This window comes from Hemiscyllium ocellatum, chromosome 17 (assembly GCF_020745735.1).
Source record: "Hemiscyllium ocellatum isolate sHemOce1 chromosome 17, sHemOce1.pat.X.cur, whole genome shotgun sequence".
In the NCBI taxonomy this organism is placed as follows: domain Eukaryota; kingdom Metazoa; phylum Chordata; class Chondrichthyes; order Orectolobiformes; family Hemiscylliidae; genus Hemiscyllium; species Hemiscyllium ocellatum.
The window spans coordinates 56,926,118-56,947,934 of record NC_083417.1 but is presented as its reverse complement, the minus strand read 5'-3'; the positions used below and the strand labels follow the sequence as shown (position 1 = coordinate 56,947,934).

The 21,817-nt window shown below is 42.0% G+C and overlaps 1 protein-coding gene across 1 annotated transcript in view; it reads left to right on the top strand.

The window, feature by feature from the left end:
* slc12a3 (solute carrier family 12 member 3) overlaps positions 1–21,817 on the top strand; it is a 65,137-nt gene that overhangs the window by 33,920 nt on the left and 9,400 nt on the right. The window contains exons 11-20 of the mRNA XM_060837775.1: positions 1,732–1,839; positions 3,103–3,226; positions 5,703–5,804; positions 7,188–7,343; positions 8,936–9,035; positions 9,789–9,900; positions 12,439–12,573; positions 15,164–15,270; positions 15,940–16,022; positions 18,458–18,556. Coding sequence (XP_060693758.1) covers positions 1,732–1,839; positions 3,103–3,226; positions 5,703–5,804; positions 7,188–7,343; positions 8,936–9,035; positions 9,789–9,900; positions 12,439–12,573; positions 15,164–15,270; positions 15,940–16,022; positions 18,458–18,556 — 1,126 coding nt within the window. The remainder of the gene's footprint in view (positions 1–1,731; positions 1,840–3,102; positions 3,227–5,702; positions 5,805–7,187; positions 7,344–8,935; positions 9,036–9,788; positions 9,901–12,438; positions 12,574–15,163; positions 15,271–15,939; positions 16,023–18,457; positions 18,557–21,817) is intronic.

Here is a 21,817-nt window from a genome sequence, read left to right as displayed (position 1 = left end):
TGTAAATTTGCTAACCCATCCTTCTATGCCCTCATCCAGTCATTAATAAAAATGACAAACAGCAGTGGCCCCAAAACAAATCCTTGCAATACACCACTAGGACCTGAGCTCCAGGCTGAACATTTCCCATCAAACACCACCCTCTGTCATTCTTTCAGCTAGCCAATTTCTGATCCAAATCGCCAAATCACCCTCAATACCAGGCCTCTGTATTTTCTGCAATAGCCTACTGTGGGGAGCCTTATCAGACACCTTACTGAAATCCATCGACATCACATCAACCACTTTACCCTCATCCACCTGTAATCATCCTGACCTTGCCTCTAAATATCTGTTCCCAATCTTCTTGAAGGGAAATAACCCCAGCTTCTCCAATCTGTCTATGGAATGAAGTCCCTCATTTGTGGAACCAATTCTTTTGTTTGCACTTTCTCTAAAATCTTCATATTCTGTCTAACATACTGAATTTGATACTCGTTTGAGGCAGAGCCTCTGCTTTGGAAAGGTCCACCATAATTTCATTGCTTTTATACAGTTTCCTTCTGTCTATAAAGCTTAGTTGGGATTCCTACTTAACTACTTCCTTAACCTGCCTTGCTACCATCTAGGACTTGTGCACATGTACCCCCAGGTCCTGCTGTTCCTACATATCCTTTAGAGTTGTATTCTTAAATTTATTGTCTCATCCCATTTTCAGTACTCATCTGCATCCTGTGCCATGAGAACCCCCCACCGCCCATTCCATTTCACCAACCTGTTCATGCCTTCTTGAAGTCTATCACTGTCCTCCTCATGGTACACAATGCTGCCATGTTTTGTGTCTTTTGCTCATTTTGAAGTTGTATCCCATACACAAGCAAGGTATTAATATATATCAAGGAAGGCAAGGATCCTTATTGGAGTTGGGTTTGGATAGGGATCTTTTGGTAAAGTCCAGTTTCATTTTAAATTCACAACAACAAATTAACAACGTCAAAGAAGCCACTAGAAGTGTTCATGACTTTCCAGGATTTGCAACCAGTGATGTGGAGATGACCTGCCATGTCTCCTTTCAGTCAAACACAAACTAAACTTATCAAATTAATACTTAAAATAAGCACGATGTTCAAAACTCATAATCTGTCACTTCATCTCAACCTTGTTGATTTATTCTATCTCTTTGCCTTGGATCCTTTCCTCAATATTTACTGATTGCCCTTGATCTGAGTTTCTTCAGGTTCTACAGCTTCTTCCTTCTCTCTGTGTCCTGTCTCACTTCTTTCAATTTCAGTCTGCACTGAGATGCTCCCCTCAGCTCTTCCTCCCCTGGGGCTTGATATTCTCTTGTACTTTATATTCCAATCTTTCAATTCCTTCTATTTCCCAGAATCATCTAATACAATGCACAGTAATGGACATCAAATTTTGTTTCAGTCCAAAGCAAGAGTTTTGCTGTGACCTTACTGATGTTGCCTGTACTTATTGCCGGTGAGACATTAGCAGGCAGTCCTGGCATCATTAAATTGGGAGGATATCTGCCATACTACGGTGGAAGGATATCTGCAGTGAGTGTTGTGCTGTGGTCATTTTCTAGCAGATCGACATTACATTTGCAGCTTTGCACTAACAACAAATGATGTGCAGTGATTATTTGCCTTCATGCTTAGAATTAAGGCAACGTGTATGAGTGTGATGTAATGCTAGTGTTTGATGAAATAACAAACATTTTTTTCCACCTTTATTTCTTTAAAGACTATGAGCCTAGTGTCTGGATTTGCCCCTTTGATTACAGCTGGAATCTTTGGAGCTACGCTTTCCTCTGCACTTGCCTGCCTTGTGTCTGCCCCCAAAGTCTTCCAGGTATTGAATGTTTCTTCAGCTTCCCAACTGCTGTAATTAACTTTTCTGTAATGTTTCCCAGTAATGTTATTCACTTTGAATTGTGGAACCGGTGAAAGTTAGTCCTGGAATATTAAGCATTTTTTCTCTAAACAGAGTTCCCTCTCCAAATATTAACTGGTAACTTCTCTGTTCTGATTTGCACACTTAATCAATCAGTGTCTTCAGTTTCTGTAATTGAGTGGGAAGTATGTAAATGAAGTTAATCTGGTTTTACCTCAATACTTGTGGGCAATCATTTGGTCTGTACTCTGTTAACCAATCTAAAATTAACAGTGTGGTGTACAGAAGTCTGGAAATTCTTACATTATATCAAAGTCCTGACAGCTGAAACATTATTCGTCTATTATAAACACATTGAGATGTTTTACTTTGTTACAGAAATGATATAAATGCAAATTGCTATTGTTATAATGCGTAGGGTAACGCTATCTAGTGACAAACTGGATCAGTCAACAAAAAACGTCTAATGAGCTACTGCTTCTCATAACATCCATGAAACCAATAGAATTCAGAATAAAGAAACATTGGAGCAGAATCCCAGCTTGACCAGGAGAAGGAAACAGTGAAACAGCTGTTCGTCATACACTCCTCTTGATTTTCCTTCCCATTTAGAAAATAAGACTGGGAGGAATGTAAGACAGGCTTCCAGTTCACTAGTGTCCATTCCACACTATAGTCCATGACCAATTTCATTCCCATTTGTTTTTTGCAGCCTCTCCCATACTCTGTATTCTTAATTTTGTTTTCTTCAGAACATCATAAAACATCCATTTTACATGCTTTGACTTAAGTCTCACGCACACAAACTTTGACTTGTTGGTGCAAAACCTTTTGAGTCTGATGCAGTCTGTGCTGAATTGGCTTCTGATAGACAAAGGAACAGGCCATCCTTCAATAAAAGACATTGTAGAATCCTTCAATATGAAGCTCTATAACATATATGTTTAAGGAAAAGCAAATAACTTAACCTCCAGTTCAGACTCCAAACCATGATATTTATAACAATTAGTTTGTGCTTTTACTTCATCCACTGAGATGCTAAGCTTGAAATTCAATTAGTTCTATATTGTTTAATTTTTCTATGTAGCGATTAGTGATCATCATGGGGTGAAGATTCCTGCAGTATAAAATGTGTCAATAGTACCAATGTTCCAAGTTATTTGTTGCCTAAATATAGATGGTTCAACGGAACCAATATTTTTTTCACCGTTTTCACAACAGCGTCTGTGCCAGGACAATCTGTATCCTGGTATTGGTTTCTTTGCGAAGGGTTACGGGAAGAACAACGAGCCCATTTACAGTTACCTCCTCACTTATGCCATCGCTATTGGTTTCATTCTCATAGGTAAGTAACTCCAAATATCTGTCTTGTCCTTTGGTAAGATCGAAAATTCAATCTGACTAAGTTATATGTAGAATGGCCAAGTGTGGCAAGGTGTTTTCGATCCAACATATTAGAAGTGAATAAGGAATCCTAGATTATTTAGCTTTGAAGAAAAATATCTGATAACATGCAGTACTTTATATTTAAAAAAAGGAATGCTTTTCTTTAACTTACTGATAATTATGAAGTAGTTTTCATGGCATTTAAGCTGTTATTTCTATAAAGTGTGTAAAGCATTCTAGAAGACCAATTGCTATGAATAATAGCTACAGGGCTGCATGTCAGTATCTTCTTTTCAAGCTGTTATTTAGAGTCATAGAGATGTACAGCATGGAAACAGACCCTTTGGTCCAACCCATCCATGCCGACCAGATATCCCAACTCAATCTAGTACCACCTGCCAGCACCTGGCCCACATTCCTCCAAACCCTTCCTATTCATATACCCATCCGGATGTCTTTTAAATGTTGCAATCGCACTAGCCTCCCCCACGTCCTCTGGCAGCTCATTCCATACACGTACCACCCTCTGCATGAAAATGTTGCCGCTTAGGTCTCTTTTGTATCTTTATCCTCTCACCCTAAACCTATGCCCTCTAGTTCTGGACTGCCCGCCCCAGGGAAAAGACGTTGCCTATTTATCCTATCCATGCCCTTCATGATTTTATAAACCTCTATAAGGTCACACCTCAGCCTCTGACGATCCAGGAAAAATATCCCTAGCCTATTCAACCTCTCGCTATAGCTCAAATCCTCCAAACCTGGCAACATCCTTGTAAATCTTTTCTGAACCCTTTCACGTTTCACAATATCTTTCCGATAGCAAGGAGACCAGAATTGCATGCAATATTCCAACAGTGGCCTAACCAATATCCTGTACAGCCGCAACATGACCTCCCAACTCCTGTACTCAATACTCTGATCAATAAAGCAAAGCATACCAAACGGCACCTTCACTATCCTATCTACCTGCGACTCCACTTTCAAGGAGCTATGAACCTGCACTCCAAGGTCTCTTTGTTCAGCAACACTCCCTAGGACCTTACCATTAAGTGTATAAGTCCTGCTAAGATTTGCTTTTCCAAAATGCAGTACCTCACACTGATCTGAATTAAACTCCATCTGCCACTTCTCAGTCCATTGGCCCATCTGGTCAAGACCCTGTTGTAATCGGAGGTAACCCTCTTCACTGTCCACTACACCTCCAATTTTGGACTCCACTTTCAAGGAGCTATGAACGTGCACTCAAAGGTCTCTTTGTTCAGCAAAACCCCGTTGGACCTTTCCATTTAAGTGTGTAAATCCTGCTAAGATTTGTTGCATTGGTCTTCAAATCCGTAAAAGTTCCACAAGAGAGACTATTACAGTAGAAATTTTAAAATAGCATTGTCCAACCTGCTGAGGGGTTCTATCCAAACTGCCAAGCTGCTGTTCACAATACAGCTACAGGTAACTGGAGAATGTTGTATGGAGCTGCCCCTTTGATAGAGGCCATCTCTATCCTGCATTTGTGCCCTATGTAGTGAATGTGCCAGAGGAATAATCTGTGATCGGTGGAGCAACACAACACGAATAGTTTGGAGCCACTTATGGTGAATCTGCAGGGAGGGGAACTGGGAAGGTTTCAGAGAGACCCTGGCTTGGGAAAGAGGCAGGTGGCCTGGATGTGACGGGGAAGCAAGGAGGAACAGTGGTTGCTGCAACAACACAGCTCAGGACAATTGGTGGGTTGGACTGGGAGGGAGGAATTATGTGTTGCCACCTTCAGAGCTACTCGTGAGTGTTATTAACCCAAACCTCCCAGACCTCGGCTGGCAGTGCTGTGTGTCTGTTTTATGGAGGTGGGTGAGATAGTGGGATTGAGCTGGACACAGACCTACCTTCCCCAAAGCATCGATCCACAAAGCAAGCTGGAAGACAGGGAAAATCCAGGCTTCAAAGGAACCCACTTTCACGTTCCACTTTCTTGAGAATTCTACCAAAGCCATCTCGCAGGCAAATGCAAGGTTACTTACTCCTTAGCATGCCCCTCGCCCCCACACCATCGTCTGGAGCTTTTTATTTAGTTAGCTCTGCTGCTTGACCCTTTTTAATGGTTATTTTTATTAATTACTCTGCAAAACAATCAATTTTTGATTCAAGCTCACTGGTGTAGCAAACCTTCCCTGTGTGAAATTTTCTCACTGGCCCCTCAAGTGAGGGAAAGACTTGATATGTGGCCCCTTGATGTGAAAAAGTCGGACAACCCTGTTTTAACAGAACAATGTTTTGGAGAGAAATTCCTGAAGAGACATACCACCGATTCCTTCAAAGTCCTGAGATGCATCAATTCAACTGTGTTTGAGGGCATTATATGATGCCTTTACATATTGCACAATGGTCAACAATGAAATCTAACATCACCTTTAACCTGTATGGTTCTGTTTTTTTACAAACAGCGGAACTGAATATGATTGCTCCAATCATCTCCAACTTCTTCCTGTGCTCATATGCACTCATCAATTTTAGCTGCTTCCATGCTTCACTTACCAATTCTCCAGGCAAGTTTTTCACTTTTTATTTCTCAAGAAGTTTGCATGTGGATTTTGTCATTATTGCTGATATCAAGTACAAATAGATATCAGGGCCAAAAATCTGTTGGAGACCAGAGGTAGGCAGTGTGCACTTATACATTCACTCCTGTCCTTCACTAGACTGTGCTTTCTTATGTATTATTCTGGTCCTCATGAACTTTTAGCACCAAAGGCATCTGGTTCCTTGATGTGACTGTGATTGAGCCAAAGCGTTTTTGGGTTCAGAAGCGCTAAGTCTTTCTGGGAGTCGAGAGAAAATACACCTTTTCAATATACATTACAGGTTGTTCTGCTATAATGCAACAGTTATGTTCCTCTGCAACCCTGTGTTTCATAGAATTTTGCATGGAAAACCCACTATAACCGCTCAACAGAAAATTCACATTATGTAAACAACATCCACAATTCATCATTCGTGTTATAGCCAATTCATGCTGATGAAATGTGTGTTACAGCAGAAAGACATGTAAAATAAACCAAATATTTGAAGGAAAAGTATATTTTTTTTGAGAACATTTCACAAAATAGCAGTTAAAATAGAGAGTGAGAGCTTCAGAAACACAGTATTCTGACAGTGACCTGACTCTTCTGTCAGTGGATTATAATAGTTCCTGTAGGTGAGCTTTGCCCTCAATGAACTGCGAGGTGTAATTTTACCGTGAAGTCTCCTTTATAATATAATCCATGCACACTGCCAGTGCTGTTTATTTTATTGTACTATGTAGACATTGTTGAAGTTGAATGCAACTGTTCATAATCTTGTTTCTCTTGAATATGAGGTGACCTGAATAGAGTCTACAAAATTATAACAGTCATAGTTAGTCGATAGTCAGAGGCCTTTTCCCAGGGTGGAAAAGCTAACCACAAGAGGGCACAAGTTCATGGTGAGAGGGGGAGAGTTCAAGGGACAGGTGCAGGGAAAACATTTCATTCGGGGTGGAAGGTGCCTGGACCACACTGCCAATGAAGATGGTGGAAGTAGGCACATTAGCAACATTGAAGGTGAATCTTGATGGACACATGAATGGGAGGTGAACCGAGGGATAGAAAGCACATTTGGGCAATAAGAAGTGGGTCCAAATAAGGATTTGGAATTGGTGTAGCCTTGGTGGGCCAAAGAGCCTGTTCCTTTGATTTATTGTATTATATTGTATTGTATAATATATATCTGCTATACATTGGGAATGTCCCTGTGGGCTTCGGTCAGAGCACCAACAACACAATAGAGAAGTGTATATGTTTCACTAAAATTCTGGTCCTAAAGCGTAGCCATACTGACAACGTCCACAGAGTATCAGAGACTGGATATCACTCATATCACTTTTAAATTTTGCTTTATGTTTTAAAAAGGTTGGCGACCTTCATTCAGATATTACAACAAGTGGGCCTCCCTGTTTTGTGCAGTAGTTTCTGTGGTTATCATGTTTTTACTGATGTGGTGGGCAGCCCTCGTAGCTATTGGTATTGTTGCCTTCCTCCTGGCATATGCCTTGTACAAAAAGCCTGGTAAGTGACAGGAAAGCTGCTACTGTACATATTATGAGTGCATTCTGTTTTTCACCAAAAGTTACAGCAGAGAGATACTAATGATGGGTTCACTGGTTTGACTATACTCTTAAGTCTGACACAGCTTTTTTTTAGATTAGATTAGACTTACAGTGTGGAAACAGGCCCTTCGGCCCAACAAGTCCACACCGACCCGCCGAAGCGCAACCCACCCATACCCCTACATTTACCCCTTACCTAACACTACGGGCAATTTAGCTTGGCCAATTCACCTGGCCTGCACATCTTTGTGACTGTGGGAGGAAACCGGAGCACCCGGAGGAAACCCACGCAGACACGGGGAGAACGTGCAAACTCCACACAGTCAGTCGCCTGAGTCGGGAATTGAACCCGGGTCTACAGGCGCTGTGAGGCAGCAGTGCTAACCACTGGGCCACCGTGCCGCCCAGCTTGTTGATTATAGTCGAAGAGACTGCCGCTGGAAAAGCACAGCCGGTCAGGCAGCATCCAAGAAGCAGGAGAATCGACAGTTCGGGCATAAACTCTTCATCAGGAATCAGATGCTCGAAACGTCATATCTCCTGCTCCTCGGATGCTGCCTGACCGGCTGTGCTTTTCCAGCATCACACTCTTGACTCTGATTTCCAGCATCTGCAGTCCTCACTTTCCCTTTTGTTGATTATAGTACTGGTTAATCATCTTTGTGGTTGGTGGAAGATGTTTAAATAAAATCACACTGTGCTTTTAAATGAAGATTTAACGTGTTTGGAATTGTAGCCACCATTTGGCCCTGTTAGTGCATCTAAATGGTTGCTGTTATCGTATGAACCTAGGCAGCAAGGGTCATCAAGTTAATCAAGTGTGGCAGGTATCGAAGTTGACTATAATTGTTTTACTGCCCAATATGCAGGTGTACATATTTTATCAAATGTCACTAAGCTGCATTCAGGAGCAGGAGCCATCACCCCTCCTTGCCTCAGGAATACCTAGGTCTGTCATAGTCAACAAGGTTGTTGCCATACTGTGCCAGTCTATATGGTTTGAAGACCAAAGTGATTGCTACGGTTTGCCTGCATATAAAGGCCATTGTCTGAGGCTTTTCAACCTTCCTTTACAATGGGACTGGTAACTTTGAGACCCCCTCAAGCTTTACACTTGTCGCTGAATACTTTTTGTGAATGTTACTGGATTGAGTCACTTCATAGTGCAGTATGTTCAATGGAGAAAGGCTGTATTTTCGTTCTGTTTCCAGAATGTCCATTGTTTTTTAATGTATTTTGCAATTCACTTCAGAACCCTTTGAGAAAATGTTTGAGATGTACAATGAACCACAATGATTATACACAAGTTTTTTACTTACCATCTGAATGATATACTCATTGCAGTTCCTGAGCCGGTGGTGAATTCTGTTTAAGTATTTATTTTAGTGTGTGATTAAATGTGATGTGCAGTGCCATTTTAACTGCAATAGCTCCAAATGATTGACAGTATTTTTGTTTTTGTAAACCGAGGAATTCAATCCCTAGTGTGATGCAGAAATGTTCAAATAAATAATGTACGTGATTCTGAATGTCAATATTTTCCCCTTTTAGCTGTAAATTGGGGGTCGTCTGTTCAAGCTGGTTCCTATAATATGGCCTTGTCCTATTCTGTGGGACTTAATGAAGTGGAAGATCACATTAAAAATTACAGGTAATTATGGGTAACCAAGCAATTTACAACAAGTGGCCACAGTGCTCAACTTTCATTCAAGAATCATTTATTCTTTACAAGAGAGTAACCAATTTATTTATATGACAATATTAAATTGTTGAAAGCATAGAAGGTTCTGCCTCTTGAGTTTGACTGCTACCCCAAATTAAAGTTCAAATGTATTGTCGTAGCTTCAAACCCTGGTCTTTTCTGGTGAATCGGTTGAGTATATTTATTTCTGTACACAGACAAAGTCGTTCATATATCTCACTCCTAGCCATCATTTGGTATATTAGATCATCATGGTCATTAGTAGATCCCAGCAGTATCCTGAGGTAATAACAAATGAAAGTTTAATCTCCTAGACACTAAGCAACTGTGAAGAACAATCCTCGGTACAGTTTTTTAAAAAAGTCTTTATCGTTTGTTGATTAATTTTGAAAATATTGTAATGGAGGCAGGGTACAATTAATGTTTGACATTATCGAATTCAAATAAAATGGCTGCTGACATATTATCTAATCGTAAACTATTACTCTAATTTGTTTAATGCTGTAGCATTTGTCATAATCCTGTTCGACATCCTACAGTCTTTTGTTGAATATGACTGTTTTAAATTTGTTGTGTATCCATTGACAAGTATTAGTTCATGTCCATTATTTTAGGCCGATCGACCCCACCTTTCTAAGCTTGACAATGCCACAGTTAGACAATGCTGTTTCTCTTAACACAAATCTTTACTTTATTTTCCAGGCCTCAGTGCTTGGTTCTTACTGGTCCTCCCAACTTCCGTCCAGCACTGGTAGATTTTGTGGGGACTGTCACCAAAAACCACAGTCTGATGGTGTGCGGGAATGTGCTGATTGTGAGTGTGATTGAAACTTTAGATTTGGAGTTAATTTTCCAGAAATATCTGAAGCAGTGACCTTGCTTTTTTTTTAAGAAAAGCTATTTTTGGGCATTTTATCATCTTCTATGCACTTTTCTGCACGCTTTCTTCATAATTTATTATGCTTTTAAAAATATCTGTAATAGATACATGCATGCACAGAATTTGAAAACAATGGCTGATCTTAAATGGTATTTTCTTCTGATAAACATGTAATTGTTTGTGCAGTTTTCAGCTGCTCTTGCCCTGTGCAGCTTCTATGTGAGTTATGGATTGTCCAAACTAGGAGATTGGTTTTTTTTGGGAGGTTTTAAATTCTAGTTAACACTGCTTTACAGATTGCTGGCAGTGAATGTGAAATGGACTCATCTGGAGGGAGGAGGGATGAGAGGATATGGTTGGGATAGGGTGTCTGGAATTTCTGCGAGATCTAAACTGATGGCAAATGGGAAATTTCCACTTGATATCAGACTGTCAGTCTCACTGTCTCTGTGTGTGTGTGTGTGTGTGTGTGTGTGTCTCTCTCTCTCTCTCTCTCTTTCTCTCCCTCTGTTTTTCTGCGACTCTCTTTCTCTCTGTCTCTCTCTCTCTCTCTCTCCCTCTCCCTCTGTCTGTCTGTCTCTCTCTCCCTCTGTCTCTCTCTCTCTCTATCTCTCCTATCTGTCTGCCTCTCTTTCCCTCCCTCGCTCTGTCTCTGTCTCCCCCTCGCGCTCTGTCCCTCCCCCTCGCACGCGCTCTCGCTCTCTCTCTCTCTCTCTGTTGTCTGTTTCTCTCTGCCTCTCTCTCTATCTGTCTCTGTTTCCCCCTCTCTGTCATCACCCCCGCCCGTCTGTCTCTTCTGTCTGTCTCTCCCTGTGTCAGTCGGTGTCTGTCTGTCTCTCTCTCTCGCTTTCTCTGCCTGTCTCTCTCTCGCACTCTCTCTCGCTCGCTCGCTCTCTCTCTCTCTCTCTCTCTCTCTCGCACTCTCTCTCTCTCCCCCCTTTCTGTCTTTGTCTGTGTCTCTGTCTGCCTCTGCCTCTCTCCTCCGCCTCCTCCTCCTCCTCTGTGTGTGTGTCTCTCTCTCTGTGTCTGTGTGTGAGTGTGTCTCTTCCCCCTCCCCACCCCCATCTCTCCCCCCCCCCCCCCCCCCCCCCCCCCCCCCCTGTCCTGGTCTCTCTGGCTGCCTCTCTCTGTCAGTGTGTCTCTCTCTGTCTGACTATGGATTCAAGCCACACATTGAGTGACTGTGTTTTTGGAGGCTGCGGGTAGCGGTAATGTTACTTGCCTCATGATCCAGAATGCCAGGCCAGTGTTCTAGGGCACATGGGTTTGAAATCTCTCATTGGTTTGCAGAGTTTTACATCACTTTAACAGGCCCATCATGTCTGTGCCCATTATTGAGCACCTACCTACACTAGTCCCACTTTCCTGCACTTGCCTTGCAGCCTATGGCATTCCACTGTTCACAGCAATACGTCTGAAATATTCTGAGGATTCCCACACTTACCTCTCTTTCAGGCAGCAAGTTGCAGATCCCCACCTACTTCTGGTGAATATTTTTTCTTCAAATCAACTCCTGTTCCTTAGCTTCAATCAATAGTCCTGGTTATCGATGATACTCATCATTTGTACGCTCTCACCAGATCCCATCTCAGCCTTCCATGCTCCAGGACAAACAGTCCCAACCTAACTTGTCCTCCTTCGTAGCTGAAATATTCCAGCCTAGGCTATATCCTGGTGAACCTCCTCTGCACCCTGTCAAGTGCAAGATTATACTTCATTGAATGGGGCAACAAGAACTGCACATGATACACCAGTTGTGGTCTAACATTTTTTTTAACTTCCTTGCTATTATATTCAACACCGCAACTCATAAAGGCAAGTATCCCATATTTCCTGCTTAGCCACCATGTCTCCTTGTCCTGCTGCCTTCACAGGTCAGTAAGACGTGCGTACCATGATCCCTTTGGTCCTGTATTTCTGAGGGTCCTACCATTCTCCCTTGCCTGGTTAACCCTCCCATAATACATCACCTGTCACTTTCCAGGGTCAGAAACTACTTGCCACTATTCTGTCATTCTGACCAGCGAGTCGACATTGTCCTACAGTCTAAAGCTACCTCCATGCTATTTTCAGCAGTGGCGATGTTTACATCATCTGCAAATTTACTAACCACACCCCCTTTCATTCATATCTGGGCAGGTGGTCAATTGTGGGGCTCTTGTGTTAGTAGTGTCCCTACTTCTGGGCCAGCAGGTCTGGATTCAAAACTTATCTGTCAAGGAGGTGTCTCACAAATATGCCCAAGCAGTTTGATTTAAAAAAAAAAGTGGAGTCGAAATGAAACTGTTTGCAGATCCCTAAATGTGCGAAACCTTTCTGAGCTGTTTCAATATGTTTGTGTAACCTGGGAAACTCACTTATACACCAGACTTGCTTTATTTAATCTGCTGAGTCATTGGAACTGCAAAGGATTAATACGCCCAGTAGCAACATGTTTCATATCTAATTATGGTGCCCTCTGTTGAACTGAAGGGTTCACATAAAGGAAAGGCAACTGGAGTAACCTCAGATGGACACACCGAGTGGCTGACAAAGAGGAAGATCAAGTCCTTTTATGCAGACGTGGCTGCAGATGATTTACGGAGTGGAACACAAATGCTAATGCAGGTACATGTGGGAGGCGAACCCTTGAAAAGCGCAGAGCATGTGGGGAATGGGATAAAGATCAAAATGATTCCTTTCAAGAGCAAATCTAAACAGAAAGCCAGAGTGCCTGGCGTATAGGTATTTAATGAGCAAGGAAGAGACATAGTTAAGAAAGAACAGTTGGGTCTCACGAGTTCCCATAAAATTCTGACCTCGCCATGGTTTTACAGTTGATGCACGTGCTCTTGTCCCAGTGGAACCTATTAAATCACCCAAGAGGGTCTCTTCCTGCCCAGCTTCAGTTTTCAGGCTGGCAGAGGTCAGGGACAGGCACTGCCTGGTATGTTTGCCTGCTTTGCTTTGAGCCATAATGGGCACATGCCTTCCCCACAGGTCTCCTGTGCCAATCACAGGTACCCCCGTATAACCCCAGGAAAACCAATCCACTCCAAGATGGAGTGGTACCAGCAGCTCCCCCACCTCTCACTGCCCAAATAAAAAAACACCAAAGTCTGTCTTCCATCTGAACTTTAGAACTTTGGCCCCATCTCTTGGCATCTTGCTCTGGCCCCTTTAGGAGCTCCAGTACTTGTTTTGCATCCAGATCCTGTCTCCTCTTCACAGGCACTGGATGTAGTCCCAGCAGTGATGACCAGGCTCCTGAGATAGGGACCTCATCCCAAGAGAGGGACAAGAGTTCCACATCCAGTCAACAAAGTAATAATAAATTAAAAATAAATAATTAAGTTAAAAGCACTTGTAAAGTGGAGATAAGACTCAATGATGATACTTCACCTGCTGCATGATGGTCCCCCACCTTAATGCTTTGCTACATTCCCAAGCTATTACACGGGACTCTCAGTGGAGTTCTGAAACATTCTTCAGTTGGCAAATGGCAGAATGTGACCGAAGGCTGAGGAAAAAGGAAGTCAACAACACTATTCTGCACTCTGTACATACCTTGCCATTGCAAACTGCAGAATGATGCAGCTGTTTAATTGTATAATTGTATATAAAAACGGATACCCGCGCAACTTTATCAACAGATGCCTAAGAGATAGACCACGGAACGAGGACATGCCACAACCAAAAGGACTAGCCACACTACCATACATCAGGAGCGTTTCAGAACTGACAGCCAGACTACTGCGACCCTTAGGACTCATAACGGCACACAAACCAACAGTCACGCTCAGACAACAACTTACTAGAACAAAGGAGCCAATACCCAACATGAGCAAAACTAATGTAGTTTACAAAATACCATGCAAGGACTGCACTAAACACTATATAGGAACAGACAGGAAGACAGCTAACAATCCGCATACATGAACATCAACTAGCCACGAAACGACACGACCAGCTATCCCTAGTAGCCACACACTCAGACAACAAGCAACATGAATTCGACTGGGAAAACACCACTATCATAGAGCAAGCCAGACAGAGAACAGCCAGGGAATTCCTAGAGGCATGGCATTCATCCACAAACTCCATCAACAAACACATCGACCTGGACCCAACATACCAACCACTACAGCGGACAGCTGAAACTGACACCCGGAAGCAGCAAGGACAGACCACTATAAATACCGGAAGAAACATCAAAGAAGCGCTTCGCAGGAGGCTCCACAGCACTGATGATGTCTCCTAGCCAGGGGACGAAACGTTTGCAACAAAAACTTTCAGCTCGGCGAACAGAACCACAACAATAATTCTGGAATTAAGGGTAAAAAGATGACCATGAATCCTTTGGTGATTGTCAGGAAAAACCCGTCTGGTTCACTAATGTCCTTTAGGGAAGGAAACTGCCATCCTTATCTGGTTGGGACTACATGTAACTCCTGATCCACAGCAATTGTCTGGGCCATTAGGGATGGGTAATAAATGCTGGCCTAGCCAGAGGTGCCCATATCCTGGGAATGAATTGGGAAAAAAAGTTTTTGTATCTTGTTTATGTGAAGGTTACAATGGCGCCTTCTGTGGAAAAGTAGAGTATCTCTGACAGCAACAATTTTATTCCTTCACGCAACTTGAGAATCACGAGTCAGCTAGCATTTGGTCAATGACGCAGTGATGGTGTTTCTGAATGAGTAAACTGGAGGCTAATACTCTGGCGACAGAAGTTCAAATCCTGCCATGGCAGCTTGTGGAATTTAGATTTAATTAATTAATTGATCTGGAATTAAAACCTAGTCTCAGTAATGGTCACTGCAAAATGTTTGGATTATCATAAAAACCCATCTGGTTTAGTCATGTCCTTTTGAGATGTCAACTTTGCCCAGCCTGGTCTTCATGTGACTCCAGACCTGCAACGGTGTGATTTGATTCATAACTGCTTTCTGTAATGGCTTGGCAAGTCGATGCAAGTTGTGTCAAACTGCTAATGAAAAGTCAAGCTTCCATGTTTGTGCATTTAACTGCATGTGTACACATATGAGTTTTACCCATTCCTTCCTGAGAGTATTGACACCACGATTGCCACAGGACGTTGTGTTCTCTTTGTTTAAATTAACTCCTGATCTCCACCACCCCCCCACCCCCACCCCTCCGAGCCACCATGTAAAATTGTTGATATATATTAAAAGGAATCATATTACATGTTTAATAGGCTGTAGGTCTTGGGAGGATGAAGCCCAACGTGCTTATGATGGGATTTAAAAGCAACTGGCAATCTGATCAGCCACAGATTGTGGATAACTACATTGGTATTATCTAGTGAGTATCTAATTACTATATCAATTATTGTGCAAAAAGCAAATCACTTTAAAAGGAGAGGTAATGTGAGATTTTAAATAATGTGGACGATGAGAGTTTGTCTCAAGATATTTTCTACGTATTGTAGTGTTTTTGTGAGTTTAGTCACATTCTGGTATGTAGGTTGTTATATTTTTGGTTTTCCAGGCTAGATTACAGATTGGACATGAACTGAAATTTAGATCTTTGCTAACCACTTATTGTAGGAGGATGTAAGTCTAACATCGAATGCTGAATTGTGGTAAATGCTTGCTGGAGAATATGAGACATACACACCATTGTCTCTTGTCACTTAACACGACTATCAGCAGGACAAAACTAACATCACCATTTTTAAGACAGTATCTGCTCATGTAGGGGGAGCTGGATTCTTCTTCAGTGGCCTCTGTACAGGGAAAGGTGGAAACTGATGTTTGTGGTTTATAGATTTTCAATAAAATCCTTATAACTCTCGAAGTTATTTTGTGCCTAGATCAACATGTGAAAATCGATCTGTTTAACAAGGGATACAATCAAATGTCTCTGCTTAAAGGTTCTGCACCACCAATAGTTAACAAAGTGATAGGATTCTGTGTTGGTAATTTGAATTAATGTCTGGTGCAATAGTTAACATTTGTATTTGAATTGTAGTGACTCTTTTGACTTGAATTATGGTGTATGTGTGATGAGAATGAAGCAGGGCTTCGATATTTCGAGAATGATGCAAGCACACGGTGAGTATGGGGCAGATATTTAAACTCCAATAATATACTCTGGGCCCAAAAGCTAGTACGTGTGGGTTGTGATGCTGTCAATTTCATTAATTTCTCAGCAATAAACACAGTATGGCCTCTGTGTGATGAAGCATAAGAAGTTGGATCCAAAGTAAATCATATGGCCTTGAGCTTGCTTCACCATTCTGTAAAATAATGTTGAAGCATCAGCCTGAGTAAACTTTCCCATGTGATCCATGTATCCCACCCAAACTGATATTAATCTCAGCCTTGAATGTACTCTGTGGTTGAGCATCCACAATTCTATGGGAGAGAGAATTCCAAATATTCACAACTTTCTATGAGCAGAAATAGCTCCTCATCTCATTGCTAAATAATTTATTGCTTAACCTGGTACCCAGGAGCTGTAACCTGTCAACATCTAACCTCCAGAGCCTTCTGGTCATTTTGAATGTCTCAGTGAGATCACCTCCCATTTTTGCTCAATTGCACAAATGATAGGGTTATTTTATTCAATCCCACCTCACAAGGCAACTCTTTCATCCCAGGCATAATGCCACCCTCTCGAAGGCCGGTATGTCCTCCTATCAGAATGGAAACTCAAACTGTACGTGGAAGTATGATCTCACCAAAGACCTGCATCACATTTTATCTATCCGTCTTTGTCTCCCCTTCCTGTATCGTGGTTACTCTTAGATCGCGGGTTTTCACTTTCTTGCTCCTTTTGGTCTGTGTTATCTCTGTTCTACCTCTCCACTCCATATTTCTCCCTTTTATCATTCTACTCCTCTAGGACCTCTCCCAGTTCTCTCCATTCGGTCTCTGACTGACTGACGGGTGCTTTCTTTATTTGCCCATGTGAATTTTTGATTCTCTTCTTCTGCCTCTGGCTTGATCCTTCCTTTCCTCAGTTCCATCAATCCTAATTCCAATCCATTTTGAAATTTCTGATTGCATTCTTCATTCAATATTCCAACTGTTTTATGATAACCTTCAACAGTCACTGTCACTGCAGGGCGCCTGTATTTGAGAGTTTCTTTAATTGTGCATGAAGGACCATTTCCCTACTTATGCCCACTATTTGTTGATTATCTTTTATTTACATTATTGAATTTATAGTTTTTTAAAAAAGAAACTAATAATAGATGGAATGAAAATGGAATTTGAAGTCTTGAATGATCACATATCATGTTTCTCAATACTGCTAAGGGTTGATGCTTCTCTGAATTTTTCTGTTATAAGATGAAAATATACTGTCTTTATTATTTCATTCTTGTATGTTCGCTACTATTAAAATCAAGGCTTAATGTGCTATCCTCAGGCTCTGAAATATCTTTCATAGATTACAATGTTATCGTTCGATCACCTTGCTTTCTTTCCTTATAGACTCTACAGATACACACATGTTAGTACTGCCAAATTTTACTTCTCTGCTCCTTCTTTTCTCTAACCTTGGTGGATCTGTCCTACACTGTATGCATCGGCCCTTCCTTCCTCCAAGTTTATGAATAAAAACACTTGGCTGTGGTGATGGTGCGGAAAGTGGCAGAAAAGGAGAATAATTGGCTCTCGAGACCGGAGCTTGGGGCATTGGGCTACATCAAGGCACAATAGCCGAAATCACGAGGAGTTGGGGGGTCCACTGCACTCTGGTCAGGAGCTAGGATTTTGTCCTTGCCCCTGCTGGAGAGACACTGGCCCCCTTTCTGGGTGAGAGAGGCCACAGACTTGATTGGTGAATTAGTGGCCAATGAAGGGCCCTGACTTGCCAGTGAGTACAAGCATTTGCTTCCCGACATGTGAAACAAGGGAGGGATGTCCAACTGGGGAACCAGGGCAACCTGCCTGTTGTTGTGGGGTTGAGGTGCCTCCATTTGCTACATTTGAAGGGGGAGGGGTGGAAATGGCCATGACCTTGCCTGTGATCCTCTGACCTCTCTCTGCCCATAACCTCCACTCCACAAGACCAGAAAGTAGAAGATTTATCTCTGTGCCTTGGCCTCTACCAGAAACTGATTGGCCAGCAGCTAGCGAAGGTGGCGTTTTCATCCTATCCTGGGGCTGGACTTGACCTGAAACTGCTCAGGTAGGTGCCTGATCACTTTGGAGCATCAGTCCTCCCAGAGCAAAACAACTCTCATCAGCTTCCTACACCAGTGCTGATATTACATTTCACCCAATTGGTCTGTGACCTCACATTCCCCCAAATCAGGATGTCTGGTACAATCTCAGCTATTTGCAGAATATCATCCCTTCAAGAGAGGAATGGAGAAACGTGCAATGAAACAATATTACTGAAACCATCTGCAATGGGAAGTTATGACCAGATACTGGCAGTTCACTGCGGAATATTTAAGATTGTACTAAATGATGGTTCTGCTGCTTGTCTATGCTGATCAGTTTTAAAGAAAAGCCATCATTATTTTTTGCTTTAGTGGACTCCAGTACAGTCGTTGCTCAGCAGACCAGTACCATTTTCCAGTCGGAGCAAGGCAAAAAGACCATTGACATCTATTGGCTGTTTGATGACGGAGGTAACATTCTGAATTGTTCACGAGTAACAGCTAGAAGGAGGAGTTGCAGATTTTCCTTTGTCACCCTTTATAACTACACTATTTAAAATGTAATGAGATAAATTGTTTATTCCAGTTGGGAAATTCATAAACTACAGTACGTTAACTACAGCCAACTCCTCTTCTCATTGACAGAAGTGAGTGTACCACTCTGGGATTATATTTTTTTTATTCATGAGACATAGGTGTTGCTGGCTTGACCAGCATTTATTGCCCATTCCTGATTGCCCTTGAGAATGTATTGGTGAGTGCTACCTTTATCTGCTGTAGTCCACAGGGACAGGTACACCCACGGTGCTGTTAGGAAGTGAGTTCCAGAATTATTTCCCACCTAGGACATTACCCTGAGGATCTCTTGCAGACATGTCCTGGAGCTGAGATGAGTGGCCTCCAACAACCACAACCATTTTCACATGTGCCAGGTATAACTCCAGTCAGTGGAGAGATTTTCCTGATTCCCAATGGCTCCCATTGATGCCCTTGATTGCCACACTCAGTCAATGCAGTCCTGCTATCAAGAGCTGTCACTGTCACCTCCCCTCTGGAATTCAGCTCTTTCATCCATGTTTGAACCAAGGCTGTAATGAGGTCAGGAACTGAGTGGCCCTGGCAGAACCCAAACTGGACATCACTGAGCAGGTTACTGTTCAGCAAGTGCTGCTTGATAGCACTGTTGATGTCATCTTTCAACACTTCATTGATCAAAGTTGACTAAAGGCAGAAGTTTCTCCTGCATTTTGTGTACAGGACATACCTGGGTAATGTTCCATACTGTTCAGTAGATGCTAGTGTTGTAACTGTACTGGAACAGCTTGGCTAGGGGAGCAGCAAGTTCTGGAACACAAGTCTTCAGTGCAATAGCAGGAATGTTGTCAGGGCCCGTAACCTTTGCAGTATCCAGTGCCTCCAACTGTTTCTTGATATCAAATGGGGTGAATCGAATTGGCTGAAGACTGGCATCAGTAATACCGGGGACTTTTGGCGGAGGCTGAGGTGGATCATCCTCTAAGCACTTCTGGCTGGGGATGCTGCGAACGCTTCAGCCTGGTCTTTTGTCTGATGTTTGCCTGGTTTCATTTCCTTTAGCAGATGATACAGCTGAATGGCTGGCTAGGCCATTTCAGAGGGGAATTAAGAGAAAACCCCATTGCTGTGTGCCTGGGGTCAGGTCAGCTGAGGATGACATTACCTTCTCTGAAGAACATTGGTGAATCAGGTTTTTACAGCAATTGGCAATGGTTTTATGATTAGTATTAGACCCATTTTAATTCCAGATTTATTGATTGTATTCCGGTTACAAATAATCTGTGGTGGGATTTAAGCCTGTGTCCCCACAGCATTAGCCCTAAATTTCTATTCCAATGATTTTATAAAGGTAAGGTGTCACTTGGCCTTACATACCTCCCTTCAGAAAAATATCCCATCTTCTTAGCTGTCGTGGGTTTTGTTAGGCAGCAGATCTTGCTGCAAGGAGAAAAGTTTGAGGTCATGCTGTTTCTCTTGTGTCCAGGCCCCTTATTCACTGCTCCTTCTCTTCCATGTCCCCCTTTCAAGATTCGTCAAGCAGTTCCCAAAACAATTGCAGAAAGGTCCTGGTAAATGAAATGCCCATTGTTGTCATCTGGTTTACATACATTCGTGTGTAGTAACATCTCTGACCAAGTTGATTAGAAAATATCTTCAGCATGAGTGGCTAATATCAGCAGCTGTACTGATAGAATGCAGTATTGATTTGTGTGTACTGTGATGATGTTGCTCAATTGTGAGAAACAAAGCTCACTCACTGCAATAACTTCAGTCCGAGACAAGATCTGAATCAGAAGTGCCCTTTATTTCACACTTGTAAGTGGGTGTGATGTCCACAAGGCAGGGACAAAATACACTAAATTCAACAAATACTCGATTTTTATATAATTTGGTTCCCACATATTTTTTTCTTATTTCATTGTTTTCCCCCCCTGTTTACATCCTCCAATTCCCTAAGACCAGTACCCAGTACTCCTGCTTATCTCGTCTTATCCAGTCTTGTCTGTGAAAAACATGCTCATTCCTGTTCTCAAGGCCATTTGCCCTCATCCTTGCCTTTTCACAGCATCTTATCACTAAGCCTTTTTAATTGGGGTTTGTTCCTGTGTTTCTGTAAAAGTGGGAAACAGATGTTTAGACCTATTGTTTATACAGGCATATTGAGTTTAACTGTCTGTCTTACAGTCCATTTCTTTCTTGCATACGCTTTTAGCTCATAATTGAGAATTGTAGAAGTAACATTAATTTACCATATCCCACACAAGGTTATGTTGTCCTTGGGTTTTTTTTCAAGACGGGTTGTAAAAGGCAGAGGTTCCGGTTTGTCTGGGAGATGGAACTTGCTAATGGCTAACAGGTTTTTTTTAAAACAGTTGTACAATGAAAGGGGAGTGGCCTATTCTACCAGTTCAGAGATTTTTCTAGTTTAGTTTGGTTTGGTTTTAGCAAGCAGTCTGTTCAAAGCTGCTGGGGTAAAAAGGTTCCCTGATTCAACTGATGTTTATGTCTCTCTCTCTCACTCACACACTCACTCACTCACAACACACATTCTCTCTCTCGCTCTCACTCTCACACACATTTCTCACATCTCTCATGTAAGAAGCCATGTTTAAATTTACCTTTTGCCAAGGGATGTGTTTATGGGATGTTGCAGGAAATCTGAGCAGCTCTTTAAGTTGCGGAGGATATTGTGTCAGTCAAGTTTTCAAATATTTGTTAGTCTCAGTTCTATTTTCTTTTGTTTGTGTTTAATTTGGTGGTGTGTAAATAAATTCTGGTTTATATGAAACCCAAGTGGTTTGACCAGCTGCATCACTCCTGGGATATCCACCCTACATCTGCCTAAAACAACTAGAAAAGTTAGGGTCTAGACGATCATCTTAATACATTTTGAGGGAGTCTGGCCTGGTCTATAACAGCACACTATAGCTGATCTCACTCTGACTATTAAACAAGGCAGAAGGTACAAATTTTATTTTAATTTCCTCATGCAATATTGTTAATTTGTAGGAAAATATTCCATTAATTATTTCTAGCAGTCTGTAAACAGTAACATTGATTTTGGTCACTTGTTCATTAATATTTTCTGCACATTCCACCATGTGTGCACGGTTATAGTAAATTCATATTTGGGGCAAAAGTTTGTTATCCATACTTGCAACCCAGAAAAACAGTAGAGTCTAGAAGACTTTCTCC